The sequence below is a fragment of the Coregonus clupeaformis genome, chromosome 12 (genome assembly GCF_020615455.1).
Source record: "Coregonus clupeaformis isolate EN_2021a chromosome 12, ASM2061545v1, whole genome shotgun sequence".
In the NCBI taxonomy this organism is placed as follows: domain Eukaryota; kingdom Metazoa; phylum Chordata; class Actinopteri; order Salmoniformes; family Salmonidae; genus Coregonus; species Coregonus clupeaformis.
In genome coordinates this window covers 45397823-45423214 of record NC_059203.1, presented here as the reverse complement: position 1 = coordinate 45423214, position 25392 = coordinate 45397823, and the positions used below count along the sequence as shown (strand labels likewise).

The window sequence follows — 25392 nt, the reverse complement described above, 5'->3', positions numbered from 1 at the left end:
CGACCCATGAATATAATTGAACTGATTTTGGCATGATACAGATTTACAAAATATGCTATATTTCAAAGAATACCTGTGCTTTGCTTTGACCATTACAGATATTGGAGAACAAAATCAATATACTGTACTTTACAAAGCTTTATGATATCCTGCCCAAGCACTTTATGGGAAAAGTGAGCACTTACCCTCCAGTGGGATGTCTATGGCAGTGGTGAGGTGAAAGGTACAGACACTGGTGACCACGCCCATTAGGAGAGCCAATCCTGGGCTCCACATCGATGACCTCATCCTCATCGCTCCACAGCAGACAACAATCTCAGAGTTCATCATGGAGGAAGTGACACAAGCTGCACTCTTCCCACTCTCAGTTCATATCTATGTCATGCAGAAGACGAAGGACCTTCAAGAACAACACAAACAACAGAGAGAGAAAGAGTCAGAGAGGCCTCCCATGAATCCAGATTTACCAATGCGTCAGGCACGGCAGACAGTCAGGCAATCCCACACAAGGCAACACAACGCAGAGAGAGAACCCCCGGTGACTGAGAGAGATGCTTAGCCAGGCACAACACACGTCTCCAGCACAGCAGTCACTCGCATCAGCAGGGACCACATTCTGGGCTTAAACAAAAATCTACATATTAAAGCTCTATATCACCCTGTTCCCTTGAGACACAAATTGTTTTCTTGTTTATTGTCTGTTGGAGTGTGTTGGCTTGGCAGCACAACAGGCAGCACAATTTCATGCACAATAGAACAAGAGTTTAAATATATAAATATATGTGGCTGCCTGTGGTTATACTTGGCAGATGTTCCACATTTCAAAGTGAAAATTATGAATTCATTCCACAATGGAGCGAAAGATTTACATCATTAAGATACAACCCTGCTGCAGCGTCTGCCGTCAGGCTGTTGCTGTTCTATGTCTGTGGGCTCCTCCCTGAATATTCAAAAAGAGAACACAACACAACCCTGTTGATCTAGGAATGCTGCACACATGGTCCTCAGACATAGCAATAGTCCTCTTCCAAAGAATAGTAATAGTATTTTTCTACACACATTAACGACTCTACACACTGAATAACATGTTATCTGATAACCAGTGGGTCACACGGTCAGAGGGCACAGGTCATTCTCCACCTAACTGGTCAGTGGCTTCGATTATAATGAGCTCTACACAGTATGACTAGAGCAAAGGATTTTGGGGGAAGAGCTCTCTGCAGGAATGTCCACCTCGGCGGCATTGTTGCCCACCAGCCTCTGTTCTGTAGTAGAATCTCTGGGGTATCCGTTCATTAGCCTCCCTCATGTTGGCAGTGACCCAGCTCATTGGGTCATTCTAGTCAGGACTCCAATTAGTTCAATGCAGGGTAGCATAGACCAGACCACATGGAAAAATAAGCAATAATCGGCCACTACTACGAAAATTGTCAAATTATAATGCTCATGGGTCTTTGGGGAGTCCCCACAATGAAAATAGCTGAACATTTCTCATCACAAGCTTACAAATCCAGTAATTACAACTGGTTGGAACTGGTGTCTCTTCTCGTGTTGATGATGGAGCTTCCAGTTAATGCCAAAAAAGGGAATTGTACTGGGAGAGGAAGCTGTGTGTGTTAAGCTCTTTATTTCAGCAGGACGGAGAGAACCAGACGTAAGAGATAACCATGCTCCAACAGGCACGGCAGTTTTCACAAACAGCTTTTTACTGGTGTGTTTTCAATCATACTGACCGAAACCACTGCTCCTCTTTTTTAAATCTTCTCCCTCAATTACCAAATTCAAACACAGAGGTCAAATGGCAGTTCATGAGAAGAAATTGAATAATTGACCAAGGAGTGAAAGAGTTGATTTAATTCATTTCTTCGCAAGGCTCTGTTTTCAGATGGACACGAAACCTGACCTCTCTCCCTATGCCTCATGCTAATGGTATTAACTCTGTCTGGGGCCTCTGTGACTCCATCCTGGTTATTCTGACACAGTGGTTGACCTGCCTGATGTCACCGGCAGAGCCACAGACAACAGAGTGTGCAATACACCCACCCCTCTTAATCACAATACTAGGCCATTTACTTTTCCTCCAACCTCAGATTGACATGGCTTTGTTATGATCCATGAGTCCTGACCTGAAAAATGCCCAAGGCTTGATTTGTTGCTCCCATTTCACTCTTTTCCCACACACTGTGATTTATGCTGCAAATTACAGATTCAAATCAGAAAGTAGGATGCTGTGCTGTGCTAATTAGCCAGTGCTTTGTTGGTAAGTTTGGTGAGTTTAAGGGGGAGCTTTTTACAATCCCTCCAAGACAATGCCTCCTGTAGCTCAGTTGGTAGAGAATGGCGCTTGCAACGCCAGGGTTGTGGGTTTCGTTTCCCACGGGGGGCCAGTATGAAAAAAAAATGTATGCACTCACTAACTGTAAGTCGCTCTGGATAAATGACTAAAATGTAAAATGTAATGTGTTCCTCTCAGGGCCTTTATGAACTTAACACCACTTAGATGGATTACGTTCTGTTCAAACTGTGCTTGATCACTTGCCATCTGATTTAATTTGTTCTCCCCCTCGTTGAGCATTTAGCCCAATCCAACTTGGCCATCTGGTTGAGGGAGGTCCATAAAACATAGGGGCTAAACTGGTGGGAGACTGGGATGTCTAGCTCTAACCCAGTATACAGTATAAGCTACAGGTTATATGAATCAGTTGAGTGGGCCTGAGGCAAGCCTGCTCTAAGACCGCAGGCTGTTCTTAATCCTCTCCTTCAGCAGCAATAGCTTGAGTCTGAGACTGATGAAGTTAGTGGGAGGTTAAAAGCTACTCACAGTGGGAAGGCCAAAATGAACTCTGATCTCTCTTAGCCGAGGCTCAAAAGGAACAGAAGCTGTCCTGGGGTGGAGGGAGAGGGACAGGGGACACGGGCCATGTGCAATCTAGAGCCATGCCTTAAACTCAACTCTGATTGACTGATACTGTAGAGTGCTGCTCTCACACTGCTCTTCATCCTTTACAGTGGGCTACCTGCCAAGATGTGCAAAACCATTTCTCATTCAAAACGAGCACCAGGCACAAGACTGATAACAGAGGAAATGTAAGAGGCAGGCAGAGAGGGATGTCGCGTCTGCTCCATGCTCACTCTACCTGCTGGTTCACTTGATTGAGAAGCCCCATCGTCATAATTCAGGCTCCAGGCTGAATCAAAGACACCCACGTCTCTCTTCATAAGGAGATGTTACTGGCACAGTGTTCCGGTTGGCATGCTTTCTATCCCTTCAGTCTCCTAGTTCAGCCATCTGGGCTGGCATGGAATCCTAACCTTGATTTATACACCAAAGTCAAGAGTCTGTTGATACACTGTAGAATTCACTACTTCCTCAGAGGCTTTATAACAATGATTTTCTAGATGAGGCATTATCAAGATACAGTATTGTAGATATTATTATCAAGATATAGACAAAGCAAGCTGGCTAAAGGAAAATGGTGAAGCTCTGTTGAAGGACTGTGAAGTGTCCTTAACTGTTGCCATTCAAAGATGCTATGCTGTTTAACATCTTGCCGTTCTGTTGTCTGCGGTCTGCCTCTTTCACATGCAAAACTCTGCTGGACAACAGGCAGGAGAATATCTACAGGCTCTGCAGTACGACAGGCAGACAGGCAGGAGTGTCTACAGGCTCTGCAGTACGACAGGCAGACAGGCAGGAGAGTGTCTGTGTCTACAGGCCTACTGTAGTTTGATGTGCTGCAAGCCTGTAATGGGATTAAGCAGATCCTCATCTTGTCAAGCTAGATTAAAATATTCTCCTCACTGAAGAGCATTGATGTAGGAAGACAGTAGCACCACGCTCCACACACACTCCTGGTAATGCCTCAGCACTGAATCCCAGTTAATCACCGAAGTACAATTAAAACATTGGGAGAATTGATTAACATTAAACAGCAATTAACATGCATTTATGTTGCCGGTAATTATGTATTTTTCATTTTCTTTCCTTTCAGTTTTTGCGAAGTCAATTTCTCATTTAGTTTACAAATGACTTGAGACTGGTTCTAGACAAAAAACATAAGGGTGTAGTTCTTTACTGATGTGCTAGGGGTCCATCGAACAATTATGTTTTGTGTGAAGAATTTCCCATGACACACCCATATCTTGTTTAAAATATACAAAAAATCATAATATTAACTACTACAGGGGAAGTAGACCCCCTGGAATTTCATAAAAAGTACTTTTATTTGGATGCATTCAGTTAACTTACTTACTGTTATGTAATCATATTTCCTGTTGATTTGCAATGGGTTCCATTCTGACCTCTGGCAAACAGAGGCAGAGACAAGATTCAGATTCCTCTACATGCTTGTGAGTGAGAGGAGTTAATTCATTATTAAAACTTCAGCAGCAGCAGGAGGAAAACATAAACAAGGCCCTTAATGTGATTAGGAAGTCAGACCAATATTAAATAATAACCTTGTCTAATTGAGATTTGGCTCAATTTCACTCTGCTTTACCATGCATGCCAGTGTGTGAACAGTTCAATTACCACACCATTAATATTGCAGGAGTCTGTCCACGCATGGAGCATAGAGGAGTGAGGGAATGACGCTATATGGCTTTAGACCAATGTGGATATGGAGTGGTTCCTGAGATGTACTGCAGGGTCGCTGACCTCTGTCCCAAGTGGAGAAATGACAAATGACCTTACTGACCCCATATAAACTGTCATGACCAGGGACAGAGAGGGACACATCCCCGGGTGACACCATATGACCTTTGACCTCCAGGGGACAGGCATCGCTTTTTAGCCAGCAATGAAAATCCTGGAATAAAATCCTGGTATACTGTACACTTTGTGTCTGTAGCATCTTCCATTGGCAAAATATGGGCTATTTGATCATACATATTAAGGAAAACGATAGCCAAAACATCAGCTTTGTTTTATATCACTTCAAGGTTCCTTTTTGTCGATGCATTTCCTCACCTGTCTATTTAATCTTTGCTGAGTGATTACAGTGAAGGTTTTTCTCCTTTTCTAATGAGTTGTTCCTTCGTGAAACTCTGCTCTGCTTGCTGCTGAAAGCTCTGTTTGTCTCAGTGAAATATGGAGGCCTGCTGAGCATATTAAGGCACAGCAGGGACATAAACAGTGCAAAAATTGCTGCAATCTCTCCCAATCATTTCACCATTATTCTTCATTTAAAGATATGGTGAGATGTATTGGCTAGCCGCTTGTGTGTAATTTCTTTGTTGAAAGACACATCGCTGTAATTGGAAGTGAATGTGACTGGGAAGTGAGCAACAGGCCATGTCACACAATGGCTTACTATAACTGGTTTATAACGGAAGTGTAAATCTGAGAATTCAAGGGTTGAGAGAAATCATGGTGAAGCTGTCACAGCGTTGAGACAGCAGAGTAATGCCTGACAGAATATCTCAATGTGTCACGTTTCAAGTACAAGTGACACAAAAGGTACTGTATATTGCTCCTGTCAACTGTCTACAGAATGGTGAGAAGCCAAGCTCTTCAAAATTTTTCCTCTCAGCTCTCGTCTCTTTGAAGTCCTGAGTCACAGATGGGCGCCCCATGCCCAGGACAATCATCATATTAGTCTGTGATCCTGCCTGAGTAGCCAGGAGAGGAGTGTTATGGATTCACAGCCTGGACTGTGGGGAAAGGGATATTATTTTGTGTAAACTAACGCAGCGAGGTCCTCCCCACGTTCATTCACTCCATCTGACTGATGATGTCAATTTCCCAGGATGTAACTGTGGATGAAACTGTGCCAAAGCCGGACATGATGGATGGGACTTATATCCCAAATCGCCTCCTCCATCAAACCCCAAAGCAATTTACTTCGGTGCAACACCAGGAAAGTCTGATTCCCTCAACGCAGATACAGTATAGTATATTGAACTGCCACAGGCTGGTTGTTACCCTTTTTCCAGTTCCCTAAGGTCCCTTTTCTACACATTGAAATGTCTGGCTCCTGGGGGGAGCTCAGTGTCAGAGATGTAAGATGAAAAGAGTTAGATAATGCTACGGATTCCCCCACTATATGGAGAGATATTAACGGCAGTATGATACTCCTGGCTAGACAAGTTCGTTCAAACTTGGTATAATGTTATCACCCAGCATCATGTACTGGCGTACACAGTTCACAATCCTATCAGGCTGTCATAAAATTGTATTTATCCAGAGAATCAAAATTATGTCAAAACTAGGTACTGTATAATTTTACCCAGACAAGAAGACTAAGAATAATATTTGGCCCAGACATTTCTCTTGTATCTTTCAAAACAGAATAACCTCAATATTACCATATTTATTTTATGACAACAAGAGATACCCACAATGAACTATTGAAACAGCTCAGTTCAATACATTCAACACATGAACATCGACAATGTTGCTCCTCTCCTCTCTTTGAGGGGGAGATCGTCCCAGTGCACCTCACCACACATGCAAAACATTTAACAGCCAGCTACAGAAACATCCCAAGATAAGACATCACTTACAAGACTTAACTTCATTCTCTGCTCTGGTCCCTCGCGAGATACATATGAACAACCATTCCCTCTACGGGCAATCCAATCCAAAGGGAAAAACTGTGCATAGAACAGTAAAGGGTCTGTCAAAATCCCAGGGACTGCTCTAGCGGTGTCCACACGCACTGGATCCTGTCACACAAGCTGGGGACAGAGTGAGAGAGGCACTGTAGACACATATGTTACCAAAGCCTCTAGCTGGGCAAAGAAGCTCATTAAGCCACTGACAATCATTCTCACAAAGCCCGATCTAAAGGCTATTCACTGACTGTGTACAAAAGATTGAGGAGGAGAAGCGGAGGAATGCATGTTCCATCTCGCCCCCCTCAGTGTCCTGACCAGCAATATACTTGCTGCACCTGAAGCTTTGCTTAAAAGTGTTGTTTAAAAATAGTTAAGCACACATATTTTACAAAATGCACGCAAGAGCACAGGTGGGAGCAGCAGGGTAGAGATCAGCCTTTGAGTGTTATAGATCTCAGGGACCAATCCTCTTCGTAGGCAGGGACAATCTCCTTATTTCTTATAATGCTGGTGGCGATTGTCTCTCAGCATTACAGAAGACGAGGCTACAGTATCCCTACAGTACATCTGTGCCCAGGCCTGCTCTTGACTTTACCCACCCGGTCAAAGGAAGCACAATAATCTGTCTGAATATTATGTTCTGTTTGTTTGACCAGAAAAACCAATGAACCTGTGGAATGAAAACTGGGATTTTTTGAGCGACTGGTTTAGAGACCTTGATTGACACAGATTGGTGAGCACAGACATGATTCCAAGACTCCACAGACGGGGGCCTGTGTGACCTGTGGGGAAGAAGCAGAGAGCAGAGCAGAGAGAGAGTGCTGAGACTGCCGATAAGAGCCCTCCATAGCCCAACAACAGCACCGCCTCTCTCCCACGACACGGGGGGAAGGGAGCGGCACAGTCTGGATGATGTATGGTGTGGATCCAGGTCTGAGACTTGGGCTTTAACAAGGAGAAAGGGAGAACATTAAAAGGGGGAGGGGCAGACGGTCATGCTTGAATTATGCTGAAAACTGCAAAAAAAATGGCCTTTTTAGCAGAGCGCTATTTGTGCAAGCCCATGCACGGTTATTATCACTTGTGCTTCATATATGCTGACAGTTGAGAAATGGTGGAAATTAGATTGTATACCTTCGAATTAAAACATTAGATAATTGTACGCTTCGATATGGGATCAATGCACTATAAATACATTAAGCGATCAAATACTGTATATGGAGGCTATATTATTTTCCTTAGAAATTCAATTATGATTAATTCATATAAGTGCATTCCATTCTGAAATAATATGAATTTCAACCTCTGTGACTTTAACTAATTACATTAACACTGTAATATGAAATGCATGATTTCGACACACATTTTTTATGCAAATGTTTTTTTTGTAGAGCATTCACTTTGCATTAATTAATGTAAAACATTTATAATCACTTGAAGGTAGTTTAAATCAGTGTTGAAAAAAGTACCCAATTGTCATACTTGAGTAAAAGTTAAGATACCTTAATAGAAAATGACTCAAGTAAAAGTGAGGCACCCAGTAAAATACTACTAAAAGTCTAAAAGTATTTGGTTTTAAATATACTTAAGTATCAAAAGTAAATGTAATTGCAAATATACACTTAAGTATTACAAGTATAAATAATTTCAAATTGCTTATATTAAGCAAACCAGACGGCACAATTGTCTTGTTTTAATTTACGGATAGCCAGGGGCACACCACAACCCGCTGACATAATTTACAATCAAATAATTTGTGTTTAGTGAGTCCACCTGATCAGAGGCAGTAGGGATGACCAGGGATGTTCTCTTGATAAGTGCGTGAATTTGACCATTTTCCTGTCCTGCTAAGCATAAAAAATGTTACGAGTTATTTTGGGTGTCAGGGAAAATGTATGGAGTAAAAAGTACATTATTTTCTTTAGGAATGTAGTGAAGTAAAAGTCAAAGTTGTCAAAAATATAAATTTACTGAACAAAAATATAAACACAACATGTAAAGTGTTGGTCCCATGTTTCATGAGCTGAAACAAAATATCCCAGAAATCTTCCAATCGCACAAAAATATTATTTATCTCTAATTTTTGGCACAAATTTGTTTACATCCCTGTTAGTAAGCATTTCTCCTTTGCCAAGACAATCCTTCCACCTGACAGGTGTGGCATATCAAGAAGCTGATTAAACAGCATGATCATTACACAGATGCACCTTGTGCTGGGGACAATAAAAGGCCACTCTAAAATGTGCAGTTTTGTCACACAACACAATGCCACAGATGTCTCAAGTTTTGAGGTAGCGTGTTCCCAGAGAATGTTATGTTAATTTCTCTACCATAAGCCGCCTCCAATGTAGTTTTAGAGAATTTGGCAGTACGTCCAACAATGTTGTGAACAGAGTGCCCCATGGTGGCGATGGGGTTATCGTATGGGCAGGCATAAGCTACGGACACAATTATATTTTATCGATGGCAATTTGAATGCACAGAGATACCGTGACAAGATCCTGAGACCCATTGTCGTGCCATTCATCCGCCGCCATCACCTCATGTTTCAGCATGATAATGCACTGCCCCCTGTCACAAGGATCTATACACAATTCCTGGAAGCTGAACATGTCCCAGTTCTTCCATGGCCTGCATACTCACCAGACATGGCACACATTGAGCAAGTTTGGGATGCTCTGGATCGACGTGTACGCCAGCGTGTTCCAGTTCCTGACAATTACCACAATTTCGCACAGCCAAGAGGAGTGGGACACCATTCCACAGGCCACAATCAACAGCCTGTCTATGCGAAGGACATGTGTCGCGCTGCATGAGCCAATTGGTGGTAACACCAGATACTGACTGGTTTTCTGATCCACGCCACTACCTTTTTTTTGAAGGTATCTGTGACCAACAGATGCATATCTGTATTCCCAGTCATGTAAAATCCATAGATTTGGGCCTAATGAAATCATTATAATTTACTGATTTCCTTATATGAACTGTAACTAAGTAAAATCTTTGAAATTGTTGCATGTTGCATTTATATTTTTGTTCAGTGTAGTAAAGTAAAGTACAGATACCCCCAAAAACTACTTAAGTAGTACTTTAAGGTATTTTTACTTAAGTACTTTATACCACTGGTTTTAATGTGCAATTGTAACTTTATTCTCTAACACCATTGTTGAAATCAATATAGTAATATAACGTAATAGACTATTCAAAAGACCAATTCACATATCAATGAATGATTTTCCATGTATTCAGACCCCTTGATCTTTTCCACATTTTGTTACATTACAGCCTTATTCTAACATGCTTTAAATTGTTTTTCCCCCTCATCAATCTACACACAGTACCCCATAATGACAAAGCACACACAGGTTTTTAGAATTGTTTGCTAATTTATAAAAAATTGAAAACGGAAATATTACATTTACATAAGTATTCAGACCCTTTACTCAGTACTTTGTTGAAGCACCTTTGGCAGCGATTACATCATCGAGTCTTTTTGGGTATGACGCTACAAGCTTGGCACACCTGTATTTGGGGAGTTTCTTCCATTCTTCTCTGCAGATCCTCTCAAGTTCTGTCAGGTTGGATGGGGAGCGTTGCTGCACAGCTATTTTCAAGTCTCTCCAGAGATGTTAGATCGGGTTCAAGTCCGGGCTCTGGCTGGGCCACTCAAGGACATTCAGAGACTTGTCCCAAAGCCACTCCTGCGTTGTCTTGGCTGTGTGCTTAGGGTCATTGTCCTGTTGGAAGGTGAACCTTCACCCCAGTCTGAGGTCCTGAGAGCTCTGGAGCAGGTTTTCATCAAGGATCTCTCTGTACTTTGCTCCGTTCATCTTTGCCTCAATGCTGACTAGTCTCCCAGTCCCTGCCGCTGAAAAACATCCCCACAGCATGATGCTGCCACCACCATGCTTCACTGTAGAGATGGTGCCAGGTTTCCTCCAGACGTAATGCTTGGCATTCAGGCCAAAGGGCTCAATCTTGGTTTCATCAAACCAGAGAATATTGTTTCTCATGGTCTGAGAGTCTTTAGGTGCCTTTTGGCAAACTCCAAGCGGGCTGTCATGTGCCTTTTACTGAGGAGAGGATTCCGTCTGGCTACTCTACCATAAAGGCCTGATTGGTGGAGTGCTGCAGAGATGGTTGTCCTTCTGGAAGGTTCTCCCATCTCCACAGAATAACTTTAGAGCTCTGTCAGAGTGACCATCAGGTTCTTGGTCACCTCCCTGACCAAGGCCCTTCTCCCCCAATATATAGACAGGTGTGTGCCTTTCCAAATCATGTCCAATCAATTTAATTTACCACAGGTGGACACAATCAAGTTGTAGATAGAGCTCAAGGATGATCAATGGAAACAGGATGCACCTGAGCTCAATTTAGAGTCTCATAGCAAATGGTCTGAATACTTATGTAAATAAGGTATTTCTGTTTTTTATTTTTAATAAATGTGCTTTGTCATTACGGGGTATTGTGTGTAGATTGCTGAGGGTAAAAAAAAGATTTAATCCATTTTAGAATAAGGCTGTGTAGTAACAAAATGTGGAAAAAGTCAAGGGGTCTGAATACTTTCCGAAGGCACTGTATTTTTATGATTTCCAGAAGACACAAAGATGATGGGATTGGACCTTAAAAAGTCACAATTTAAGCCTTGTTTATACCTGGCTCTAACATGCGTCCTTTGTCCTGATCTTGTCCACATTCTGATTACGCCCACATTTTCAGAAATACGTCTACACATTGTATTAAAATGTGTGTCTCATCAATCCACTGTGTCTGCATTGTGAACCACATTTCCTGGTCCCTCCCTGTATGCAAATTATTTGACAGCTATTTTTTCAAAATAATATTTACATATTGATGCCATAAGTCAATGGTGCCACTTGTCAATGATTTTAGAAGGCAGAATAATTATGATGTAAATGGTTTCACTGTCCAGACCCATCTACACTTGTAAGATATCCAGACACAATGCGTACTCGACCACCTTTGAAGGTGGTCAGCAAGATCTGATCACAGTCAGAGCACAATGTGTCGTTTAATCGTCTACACCTGTCTAAAAATGTGGTCACAATCAGAATGTGGAAAAGATCAGGACAAAGGATGCATGTTAGAACCAGGTATAAACAGGGCTTTAGAGCTGAAGTAATGGACAGTCGGTGGACATTGGCCTTTTGATAATGTGAGCAGCAGATTGCCAGCGCCAGACACTGAGAACACTCACACGCCTCTCCTCTGCAGAGCCAGAGAGACCCAGCGCCAGACAGGCCCTCCAAGGTACTCAGCCCTCTCTTTGAGCAGCAGCAGGATGAAGCCGCCATTATGGCCACACAAACAGAAGGAAGCCTTATGAACTTTACACAAACGCTTACTGCTTGGAGCTAGACAGCTCTGGAAACGAGGACGACGAGAGGGAAGGTCCCCGGGGCAAGCTGCCAGTTCCGAAAAGCTTAGTGTTCACTCACTCAGGCCAGACAAACCTCACATTGTCCTGGGCACTGCCCCGAGGACTGCTTCTTCCCCTCTTCTTCCTCCACTCTCGTCCGTTCCAACCCATTCACACCTCTGTCCCCACAGATTACATGAATGGGACATGACTTATAGAGGCGCAAAATCAAACATTTATTCACACTTAACAGCATTTGTTAAAATGCCATGGAGCAGGCTGTGGGAGACTCTCACAGTACACGAAGATCGACTAGAGCTGTAGCTGGAGCTACAAAAAATGGAAGCTGTAATAAACTGAGATAGCTCAGCTCTGTTTGTGTCATCCAACATATTTCATAGCGTGACATTGCTGGGATATTTGCTTGAGGGTCTCTATGTGATACAGCTAATTCATAGTGCATACGCACACAACAAAGGGGAAATCGGTACACAGAAAATAAAATGGAGATATCCTCCAATGATCTTTCTGTGAGAGAAGATGTTTACAATTCCATTTGATTTACAACACATCTCTTATCTCCTTCAGGCAGCGATCAACAAATACTATCTATCTGGCCAGTATGAGATAGAGGCCTATCAAGTCAATGTAATGGAAATAGAAACATGGTCCAGACCAGAGTTCCCTCAGGCGACTTGGAATGAAGCAAGAGAGGAGGACACAGGGAGGAGCATAGCCTGCATCAACAACATCAGCCCACACATCATAGTGTCCATGTTGTTCTCGCTCTGCCCTGAGAGCAGAGAAGAGACCGAGGGAGAGGAGAGCAGTCTGGTGTGTTCACCAGCTGTGTCTAGCCCTGGTTTAACCCCTATATTTCTAGACATTAGACAGTCGGCTCTTTATGCTCAGGTGGGTCTTGAGTAGCTCCTTCTGTCCCATCAATGAGATCTATGCTCAGGAGTTAAGCATCGCTTCAAAGCCTTAAACTAAAAGTAAAGTATGCTGGGTGAATGAAGGACATCCCCACTGGGACAAGAGGGATCACTGATGAGGCGGCACTAAAGCCAATTTTGACAAATTCAGAGGCTTGGCAGATATGCAGACTATACACAGTATGAGGTTATTAAATTGAACTTTCGGCAGATAGCCTAATTTTGTTGTTTTCACTCTCAAACTCGTCTTCTAGTCAATGTGTCAGAAAACCTGATGTTAATACTAGAAGGTGACATCTGCAGAGCTGTGGCATATCTTTCATTACTGGTATGCATTCATCTGAAAGTGGCTAGAAAAAAAAAGGAACTGTGTATTTTTTCCTGTGTATGTTGTTACGGTGACATTACTCCAGTTTACCATGCAGATTGCTTTGATATTGCTCTCCACAGCTGATGTGTATGGACAACTAGCTGTGGTACAAATCTTGAATCCTGTTGTTTTGAGGATGTTTGTGTTCACGGTTTGAGTATCCCATCACAAACAACACCCACCTCTGTTTAAACCTACAGAAATCACTTAATTGCCGGATATTTGATGGGTACTGTATGTGACCTCCAACTGCAAATGAAAACCAGATGAAATTCCACCTATTTATTGGCCATGTTTATATGCAATTCACCATTATCCCTGACACTTTAATGGCCTCTACAATTGTTTCCAGATGCAGGTTTATAGGTGATTTATCCAGCGCAACACTCCAAAGAGAGCGTCCGATCAGACCAAAGGCATAAAGCTAACACCAGATAAATCAGGGAACAACCTAGGAAGGATACCTTTTCAACATGGTACATATTGTATAACACATGTGCCTATTATAAATCCCACATCTTTCTGATATTTTCTTACACTTAAAATATATTGTCGCAGCTTAAGCTGTTCTGAACATGTTAAGTGGTTCCAGCAGGTTGTATGGTATATTGTACTGTGTGTGACTGTGAGTTCAGCAGTTGGTGAGACAGTCTCTACAGCCATACGGCAGGGATGAGCCCTGACTGACTGACTGCAGCCTTGGCAGGACAGACAGGAGGACAGGAGGGAGTGGGCCAGGAGGGCCTGAGATGCATCCAGCTCTCTCAGTGAGACATCAGGCGGGTGGAGAGCCCGGCGGAGCCGCACAGATGGTGCGCTCAGTGATCATGGCAGTCATCATGGGATCACTCCTCGTGATTAGCACACCTACTAAAAGCTGTGTGCACGCTAGCGTCTGTTGCACACACATCACTGGTTGAGAGACGGCAATGTGGTAACTGGAATTGTTATTAATACATTTCAGTTTGTGAGTGCGTGCTTGTTATTTCTATTTCAACCTCATGTTTCTGGCTGTACAGTCCTTTTAAAAATAGAAAACCATGAAATACAAGTGAAGGAAAGTCAAAATGAAAGAGTGGACCACCAGGACAAAAAGACAGAATGGCTCCTGTATGCCACGTCTTATCTACCCTCACAGTAGTCTTGTGGACAAGTTCAGATGAAGTGTCCACTTAGAACCCATTTTAATCATGTTACTCCAGGAATCAATAATCAACTATTTCCCCGTAGGTCACTGTTAACAAAGGAAAGGGTCCCCAGTGCCGAGATATTTTAAGTGTGTACACAGCAGATTGAGAATACAGTGCAAAGACAAATTCATTAAAACAACCGTGCTGTCTTTCAGTCAAATGTGTAGGCATGGCAACCGTGCTTCCGAGCTTCCCTCAACCTGGAGAGAGAACACACACAGCCCCCAGAACACACAGCATTCAGCATTCCAAATGGTTGGAGGGCTCGGCATACACTCAATCACACACTGTAGACTGCATTGAATCAGCCCTCCTACATTGACTCAGCCCTCCTCCAAATGGAGCAGTTCAATTGTAATTGAATGGTTAGATCCTGCAGGCAGGGAGCTGTGCAGATCAGATCCTCATCATCATCTACAGAGCAACAGCAGCAGCATCATCAGCAGCCCACCTGTTGTCTGTAAGATAGAGGAGTTTTCTCATAAACCACTCCAGGCAAAACCCTCCACTATGGTTCTCTTCTAACTGATTCAAAATCAAATCAAATCACACATTTTTGTTCACAGATTTGCATATGTTATCGCAGGTGCAGCAAAATGCTTATGTTCGTAGCTTCAACAGTGCAGTAATACTTAATAATACAATAACAATACACACATAATACAAAAAGGAACAAAATATCAGAACAAGCAATGTCAGAGTCCGGAATATATATATATATATATATATATATATATATATATATATATATATATATATATATATATACAGTTGAAGTCGGAAGTTTACATACACTTAGGTTGGAGTCATTAAAACTTGTTTTTCAACCACACAAATTTCTAGTTAACAAACTATAGTTTTGGCAAGTCGGTTAGGACATCTACTTTGTGCATGACACAAGTAATTTATCCAACAATTGTTCACAGACAGATTCTTTAACTTATAATTCGCTGCATCACAAATCCAGTGGGTCAGAAGTTTACATACACTAAGTTCACTGTGCCTTTAAACAGCTTGGAAAATTCCAGAAAATGATGTCATGCTTTAGAAGCTTCTGATAGGCTAATTGACATCATTTGAGTCAATTGGAGGTGTACCTGTGGATGTATTTCAAGGCCTACCTTCAAACTCAATGCCTCTTTGCTTGACATCATGGGAAAATGAAAAGAAATCGGCCAAGACCTCAGAAAAAAATTTGTAGACCTCCACAAGTCTGGTTCATCCTTGGTAGCAATTTCCAACCGCCTGAAGGTACCACGTTCATCTGTACAAACAATAGTACGCAAGTATAAACACCATGGGACCATGCAGCCGTCATACCGCTCAGGAAGGAGACGCGTTCTGTCTCCTAGAGATGAACGTACTTTGGTACGAAAAGTGCAAATCAATCCCAGAAAAACAGCAAAGGACCTTGTGAAGATGCTGGAGGAAACAGGTACAAAATTATCTATATCCACAGTAAAACGAGTCCTATATCGACATAACCTGAAAGGCCGCTCAGCAAGGAAGAAGCCACTGCTCCAAAACCGCCATAAAAAAGCCAGACTACGGTTTGCAACTGCACATGGGGACAAAGATCGTACTTTTTGGAGAAATGTCCTATGGTCTGATGAAACAAAAATAGAACTGTTTGACCATGATGACCATTGTTATGTTTGGAGGAAAAAGGGGGTTCTTGCAAGACGAAGAACACCATCCCAACCATGAAGCACGGGGGTGGCAGCATCATGCTGTGGGGGTGCTTTGCTGCAGGAGGGACTGGTGCACTTCACAAAATAGATGGCATCATGAGGAAGGAAAATTATGTGGATATCTTGAAGCAACATCTCAAGACATCAGTCAGGAAGTTAAAGCTTGGTCGCAAATGGGTCTTCCAAATGGACCATGACCCCAAGCATACTTCCAAAGTTGTGGCAAAATGGGTTAAGGACAACAAAGTCAAGGTATTGGAGTGGCCATCACAAAGCCCTGACCTCAATCCTATAGAAAATGTGTGGGCAGAACTGAAAAACGTGTGCGAGCAAGGAGCCCTACAAACCTGACTCAGTTACACCAGCTCTGTCAAGAGGAATGGGCCAAAATTCACCCAATTTATTGTGGGAAGCTTGTGGAAGGCTACACAAAACGTTTGACCCAAGTTAAACAATTTAAAGGCAATGCTACCAAATACTAGTTGAGTGTATGTAAACTTATGACCCACTGGGAATGTGATGAAAGAAATAAAAGCTGAAATAAATCATTCTCTCTACTATTATTCTGACATTTCACATTCTTAAAATAAAGTGGGGATCCTAACTGACCTAAAACAGGGAATTGTTACTAGGATTAAATGTCAGGAATTGTGAAAAACTGAGTTTAAATGTATTTGGCTAAGGTGTATGTAAACTTCCGACTTCAACTGTATATATATATATATATATATATATATATATATATATATATATATATATATATATATAACACTGTACATTGAGAGACACATTCCTGAAGATATCAAAGAATGACGGATGCTTCATTCATGATTTCCTGTTTTGTCAGCCTCAGGAAATCAATTATTGCTCCACCTCATTTAAAGACAAAACTCCCCATTTCTGAGGGACCTCAAAAGATCACCAAGGGAAACTAACTGACGGTTGAAAGAAGAAGAGTGGATAACTTGTAAATGAAAAAACTCTCCAAGGAAAACATACTTTTACTGTCAGACTTTCTCCCCTTGCAATCACAACTTGAATATGAGCAAAGCGGAGCGATCTCTAAACCTCCCTTTAATAGAGTTTTTCTGGGAGGCGCAGGAAGAGGAACAAATGCATCCATTCAGCTGCTTCCAAAATGCTAATGCCTCTGGCTCTTAACACTTTTTATTGGGGTTTCCATGTCACGACATGGCACAGTTTTCCCTAATAGTGGTTGCTGGTAGGGTCTCTGCTTTGTGGAAAACATGGACATATTTTCAACAGAAGTGTGTGACAACAACAAAACTGATTTCCTGTGGAATTGTGGGGGCCTTATTATCTCTATCAAGCATCTCTATCTCTATTATGAAGCGTACGTAGTCACACAAGCTCACAAAGTGAGCCTCTATAGTGATTTTCTGAACCTTTAGGCTATGTGGAAGAATATAAAGATTGCATTGGGCCTAGACATTTAAAATCTCTTGTAGAAGTTATTGGCATTGTGGGCGACTTGTCGCCATAACAACCTCCACATATTTCCTGGTGCTTGAGGAGGAATACTGAGGAAGTTAATGAGTGAAGGAGATGCAGGGGACAGTCATTGCAGGGGAAGAAGGGAAAGTAATTATTTCCTTATCAATATGGGTGACGCAAGGCAGCAAGATGGTGCTGGTATGCTTTGTTAGGCAGAAGCCAACAAAGAGACACTCAACCTGTGTCCAAGATGTCCTTCACAACGTGGCCTTCACATAAAGCTGCATGATCGGTCATCTTTCCTCTCTCTGAAGCTACACTCTTAGAAAAAAAGATGCTATATGGAACCTAAAAGGGTTCTTCGGCTGTCTCCATAGGATAACCCTTTGAAGAACCCTTTTTGGTTCCAGGTATAACCCTTTTAATTCCAGGTAGAACCCTATTGGGTTCCATGTAGAACCCTGTCACCAGAGGGTTCTACCTGGAACTCAAAACAGATCCGCCTGGAACCAAAATGGGTTCTACCTGGAACCAAAAAGGGTTCTCCTATGGGGACAGTCGAATAACACTTTTGGAACCCTTTTCTCTAAGACTGTACAGCCAAACCACCAACATGTTGGTCGAGACATAGGACAAACAATCTTGCATGATATTTTGAGTTGTATTTTCAATTAGGTGTTTTTTTGTGCAAAGACATATCATCACTTTTCCCCTGTATTTTGACACGCTTGCATGGCAGTCCTTATTCGTATATTTGGTGCTGAACTGGCAGTTGATTGAGCTGATGATGGAGTCAGAATATTGAAGAAGCCTACAGGTCCAGGGGATTTAGCCCTGACAACAGTACTGACCCCCTGATTGATCTTCTGTCTGCACACTCAACATTTGTTTACATGGAATGTTTTCTCTATACAGTAACAGAGTGAAAACCTGTCATCAATGCCAGCTGAGAGGGTGGGGATTTCCCCTCATTTTCCCTGATCTCCCGACAAATTCCCCCAAATCCTGATCCTCAGCAGTATTATGTTTTCATCTTAAAAAATAGATGGTTCAATTACATTGTCAATCCATCCGCGCTTCTATATAATAAAGTATATTATACAAAGCATTCTCAGATTTTATCTGGAATTGTGTCATTCAATGAATAGAAAGAGTTCAAAGCCCTCACTATTAGCATATATGAATTCTTATGAGCAGTGTCAGGAGACCTAACCTTTTTTTTTGCCTTAATATCTATTTTACCTAGCAAGTTCCAAAAGCTCAACTGAGAGTAAAACTATTTCCAGTTCTCTGAATTATATTTAATTTAATATGTGATTCTGGGTTTCACTCAAAACATGTGCTATTGGGAGTGTGCGTGCAATGCATTTATTCCCACACACTGTTTAAAGGCTGCTGTTTAAATGCATCAGTAACCTCTAAAGGAGTGGCCCAGTCAAATATTTGATGGTGCAATTATGATCAAACACTCTATGGACCACAACAATGATTGTGGCTTCTGCCCAGACTCTATCTATTCTAGAGAAAACCTTCCTTTACATTTAACCTTTATTACCCCTTTTGTCGTTATTGTTGCTGAATTCTGTTATTTCACTCCCTTGGTACATACAATACAATACATCATCTACCTTATTTGATTTAGACTTTAGGTACGATACACTCTTAGAAAAAAGGCTTCCAAAAGGGTTCTTCAGCTGTCCCCATGGGAGAACCATTTTTGGTTCCATGTAGAACCCTTTTGGTTTCCAGGTAGAATCCTTCTGGGTTCCATGTAGAACCCTCTGTGGAAAAGGTTCTACATGGAACCCAAAAGGGTTCTACCTGAAACCAAAAGGGTTATACCTAGAACCAAAAAGGGTTATTCAAAGGGTTCTCCTATGGGGACAGGTGAAGAACCCTTTTAGGTTCTAGATAGCACATTTTTGTCTAAGAGTGTACAGACTTTGAAGTGTCCTGCCTGAAACCCATTCTAAATCACTGTTCTTTTTTCTTTTAGATTACGTATTGTGGAGTTCACAATGCTTTCTGTTCAATAACTAGTTAACATGATTACCCAGCTGCTCCCAGTAAATACACTATTGCTACAGAGAGGTAACTGGATGGGCTGGCTTCAACTCTGGCCAACCTCAACTCTAGCCCACCCTCTCTTCCGCTCTGTAGTATTTGACCTCAGGCAATTACAATGCTGAATGCTGTATTTCACAACAAATATTTTTTACTGCATTAACAATGTCTGTATATCCTGCAACAACTATGACTTATTCCACTATCCACTTTTTTCATGGCAGAACTATCTCTACAGATGGCATATGATGAGATCCACACCCACCCCTGGCCCACCATAACTTGTACTAGTTTAGATTTTATGATTAAGCAAATGTTTCCAAAACAAGACTATATTCCACTAAACAGCTAAATGCTTTTTACACTGTCTGTCACGGTAACATTTACACCGAGACCAAGGACATTGTTATGTCCTTTTGCCCAACCACTCCAAACCTCTACAGACCTCAATTAATTCTCTTTTTGCTCATATGAACGGCAGACTCTTAACATTCCACTTAACTCTCTGTATCCCCCTTAACCCACAGATGGAAAGAGTGGCACATTTAACACAACCTGTATCATACACAGCTTATATGGAAATTAATATAATCAACATATCACTTGAATCCTGAAATCCTTTGTATGAATATTGAATGTAAATCTGGAACAGAACACCCTGTGTTTTGGCACAAAATGTTTACCCAACCACAGCCATGAATGCTGGAGCCAGGATACCACCAGAAGGTTCCAAAAGTGGATATCATTATACATGTGTCCATGGACAACACTAATAAATAATGTCCTTTCCACTTTGTCTGCACAGCACCTGGCAAAAACAGATAGAACATAATATATTATTTTGTGTTAGGAATCACTTTCTTAGCGGCTACTGCACTGGCACCAATGAATTATTCACAGTATCTGTTCTTTACGTACTCTTCGGGTACTATTTTGTATGACCGAGTTATAGACTCAAACAGATTTTTTTGTTAGCATCTGAAATACTGTACATGAGGACAAAATATTTGTACAAATCGTCGTCATGTCAACAATACACCACCGTGGGAAAAGTAGTTCATTTTACTCAGCGTGTCTTTTACTGTAGCAAACAGCAAACTTTCACCCACACGCAGACAGACAACACAAAGCAATTCTATTCTCTTTCTAGGCGGGGCGTTTGATGTGAGCTTGACAAAGGCAGCACTCTAAAAGGTCCCTTTTGACTAGATTCTTTAATGTTCCATCTGTCCTTTCAAGTTTCAGAAAGATAACTTTCCGGGTGTTTCAATGAAGCAGGTGTTCATTTCATCTATGTGAGAATGCTTTCAAGTGGCACAGGCTGTCAGAGACTTACACTGAAAGGCTTTTCAATCACTTGATTTCCAGAGATACCCCACATGTTATACAGTGTAACTGGTAAATATCATATCTATGGGTTCCAGATATTATAAATAAACATATTCATGTTTGAAAAGTGGGAATATAAGAGAATTGGAACTTCTGTTTACTTAGCCCATATAGGCCACAGACTAAGATGTGGATCTTCTGGTCAAACAGGATAATACCATGTATTAATATAGTAGTACATAGTTCCATGTGTTTTGCTTCTCCTTAATACTATCCATTTGTGAGGTAAAACAGTTCAGAAAAGTAGGCATATACCGTTTCACATGGAGTATCAGTCGGTTATCTGATATCAGACCTTTAAAAGTAATTTTTAGGAAATGTACACTCCTATACTTTACTGTTTCATAGGATTTAGAAACACCAGATGTGGCTTGCAGGTGCGGTTTTATACACCCCCATAAATTGCTTTGGTGGTCTTCTGGTTTTTAATATCTCCATAACTATCCTACATTTCGAGAGCTTGGGACTATAAGGGTCTATCTGCATTTTTGTCAAAATTGAGTTGTTGACATAGCCTTGTTCTGTTCAATGTTTTCTACCTACTGTATATAGTACTCTAAATACCCCAATTCATGTTGTTAAATTCAAAAGAATACAATATAAAAATTGCTGACACCATTCAAACCAATGAGGGTTCGGAAGTTTAAAGCCAATTATCTCAGAATTACATGTATCTTTTTGCGGCTAGAACCACATAGTCCCAAGCTCTCGATTTGTAGAGTAATGTAAAACTTGTGAATTCACAGCACTGTCAGCCTGTTTTCTCGACAAGACCCTTTAGGACACAAGGATCAAGAGTCTTATTGCTGTTGGTTTAAAGTTGATAAAGAATAAGGCTCTACTTTGAGAGTCTAAGTTAGCCATTTTCTACATAAAGCTTGGATTGAAGTATAATAACACCGAGCCCTCTTACCCCAACAAGCAATTGATTAGTACAATCCATCAGGTAAACATAAAACCAGAAGGGACGTTATTTGCATGGTAATGCAGTTTCCTGGTGCACTTTTATAGAATTGTGCCTGTGGGCTCTACCTGACAATGGTTAATTGGCTATGAGAAAGGTAGAATGGCCTAACACTGAGAACAATAAAGCTATGTCTTTCCCACCACTATGGTGTACCCATTGACTGACAGTTTCATGGTATGTTCTAAAAAATTTACGCTACCCAATGAATTAGAAATGGTCTCCATTAATGTGTCCATACATTAATATAATGTGTAGTTCTACGGAGGATTTATGCAGGCAAAGAAAAAAACATCCAGAATTACAAAGCATGTTTTGTCCAGTATACAATAAAACACATGTAGGCTTCAGATTATTTTTGCTAATCAAATTACAATAATGGTGCAGTGTCACGCCCTGGCTCTGGGGACTCTAGTATGTTGAGCCAGGGTGTGAGTTTTCATTTGTTTTTCGTTTCTAGTTGTTGTATTTCTATGTTGGCCAGAATGGTTCTCAATCAGAGGCAACGAGTGTCAGCTGTTGCTGGTTGTCTCTGATTGGGAACCATATTTAGACAGCCTGTTTTCCCACAGTGGTTGTGGGATCTTGTTCCAGTGTGGTTTGTGTTAGACCGAGGACGTCACGTTATCGTTTGTTGTTTTTGTTCGTGTTATCATCATCATCATCATCATCATCATTATTTAATAAATATGTTCACTTTTCACGCTGCGCCTTGGTCCTCTGTACCCAAAGATCGTGACAGAAGATCCCACCAACACTGGACCAAGCAGCGTGTCCAGGAGCCAGCGCCAGAGGTATCGCTTAAGGACATCAACCTCGGCTGGGCCTGGCCCACGGGGAGGAAAGACCCCCAGAATTTTTAGGGGGGGGCTCACGCCGTGGACGACGGGGCAGCAGGAGGCCGCTATAGAGCGGTCCAGCGGGAATGCAGAAGAGGCCGCCAGGTTAAGGGGGCCACTGGTCACAGAGGAGAGGGAAAGTGTAGAGGCACGGCGAGAGGTACTGGGGTGTGTTACCAGTCCGGTCCGGCCCGTTCCTGATCCCTGCGTAGGGCCAGTGGTGTGTGTCCCCAGTACGGTCCGGCCTGTTCCTCGCATCGAGCCTGTGGTGCGCGTCGTCAGCCCAGCCCAGCCTGTTCCTGCTCCACGCACCAAGCCTATGGTGCGCATCGTCAGCCCGGTTCGGCCCGCTCCTGCTCCCCGCACCAAGTCAGTGGTGCGCTCCGTCAGCCCGGTCCGGCCGCTCCTGCTCCCCGCACCAAGTCAGTGGTGCGCTCGTCAGCCCGGTCCGGCCCGGCTCCTGCTCCCCGCACCAAGTCAGGGGTGCGTTTCGTCAGCCCGGCTCGGCCCGTTCCTGCTCCCCACACCAAGCCAGTGGTGTGCGTCGTCAGTCCGGCACAGCCCGTGCCTGTTCCACTGGTGCCGGGTTCGGCACGGGTCAGCTGCTTCACGCCGGAGCTAGAGCAATCCGCTCCACCAGTGTGCAGTCAAGCTCCGGTCAGCAGGGCCAGACCGGACCAGGGGTACTTTGGGGGGTTAGAGAGGGAGTGGGGATCATGCCCGGAGCCGGATCCGCCGCCCACCCGGTCCCTCCCCTGTGGTGTTTGGTTGGCGCGGTCGGAGTCCGAGCCTTTGGGGGGGTACTGTCACGCCCTGGCTCTGGGGACTCTAGTATGTTGAGCCAGGGTGTGAGTTTTCATTTGTTTTTCGTTTCTAGTTGTTGTATTTCTATGTTGGCCAGAATGGTTCTCAATCAGAGGCAACGAGTGTCAGCTGTTGCTGGTTGTCTCTGATTGGGAACCATATTTAGACAGCCTGTTTTCCCACAGTGGTTGTGGGATCTTGTTCCAGTGTGGTTTGTGTTAGACCGAGGACGTCACGTTATCGTTTGTTGTTTTTGTTCGTGTTATCATCATTATTTAATAAATATGTTCACTTTTCACGCTGCGCCTTGGTCCTCTGTACCCGACGATCGTGACATGCAGTTTGAAGGGTTGTGGAACAGCGCAGCCTTTAGTGACCTGAATGTCAATGTACGGTAGATTAACAGACACACACACGCCTACTCTCTCTCGCTCTCATACACACACACACACACACACACACACACACCATTAATTCCCCCCCAAATATTGGACTGCCTCATCTCGAGGTGCTCGTTCATGTGAGACGGATCCCTGAGACATTTTCCACAGGAGGATTAGCAGTGTACCATGACAGACAGGCTCATCTGTCTCTGTGCTCTGGCCCTCCATACTGTCTGTCTGTGTGGACAGACGGCAGGCAGGCAGGCAGGCCACTCCTTAAAAGGCCTGAGATGCTCAACGCTCATCATGAGGGCTCTTGTTTAACTGAATTACCCACCATGCTTTCCCATAATAGGACTGGGAAAAATGTATCCATCTTATTGGCTGAATCCTGTTGCCCAATGTACTGTAGATAGATACATAGAAAACTGGTCGCTTTAATAATGTTTACATACTGTTTTACCAACTTCTTATGTGTATATACTGTATTCTAGTCAAGGCTCATCCTATATAACTACTGCTTTAGATACCTTTTGTATTAATATACTGTCCATACTGTCTATATACAGCATATGTATACAGTACCAGTCAAAAGTTTGAGATTCTTGAAATAGCCACCCTTTGTCTTGATGACAGCTTTGCACAGTCTTGGCATTCTCTCAACCAGCTTCACCTGGAATGCTTTTCCAACAGTCTTGAAGGAGTTCCCACATATACTGAGCACTTGTTGGCTGCTTTTCCTTCACTCTGCGGTCCGACTGCTCCCAAACCATCTCAATTGGGTTGAGGTCAGGGGATTGTGGAGGCCAGGTCATCTGATGTAGCACTCCATCACTCTCCTTCTTGGTAAAATAGCCCTTACACAGCCTGGAGGTGTGTTGAATCATTGTCCTGTTGAAAAACAAATGATAGTCCCACTAAGCCCAAACCAAATGGGATGGCATATCGCTGCAGAATGCTGTGGTAGTCATGCTGGTTAAGTGTGCCTTGAATTCTAAATAAATCACAGACCGTGTCACCAGCAAAGCACCCCCACACCATAACACCTCCTCCTCCATGCTTTACGGTGGGAACTACACATGCAGAGATCATCCTTTCACTGTTGGAACCAAAAATCTTAAATTTGGACTCCAGACCAAAGGACAACTTTCCACCAGTATAATGTCCATTGCTCGTGTTTCTTGGCCCAAGCAGGTCTCTTCTTCTTATTGGTGTCCTTTAGTAGTGGTTTCTTTGCAGCAATTCGACCATGTCTGTTACTTGAACTCTGTGAAGCATTTATTTGGGCTGCAATTTAGATGCCTGGTAACTCTAATGAACGTATCCTCTGTAACAGAGGAAATTCTGGGTCTTCCATTCCTGTGGCGGTC

The 25392-nt window shown here is 42.6% G+C and overlaps 1 protein-coding gene across 12 annotated transcripts in view; it reads right to left on the bottom strand.

Annotated features, from left to right (window-relative positions):
- Nucleotides 1–25392, bottom strand: part of LOC121578284 (neural cell adhesion molecule L1-like protein) — an 80414-nt gene that overhangs the window by 26079 nt on the left and 28943 nt on the right. For 11 of the 12 annotated variants that reach the window (XM_041892548.2, XM_041892549.2, XM_041892540.2 and 8 more), the window contains exon 2: nucleotides 186–400. In XM_041892548.2, coding sequence (XP_041748482.2) covers nucleotides 186–330 — 145 coding nt within the window. In that variant the 5' untranslated portion in view covers nucleotides 331–400. Of the gene's footprint in view, nucleotides 1–185; nucleotides 401–6504; nucleotides 6702–25392 lie in introns of those variants that run through there. The other variant, XM_041892541.2, reaches the window with a different exon arrangement.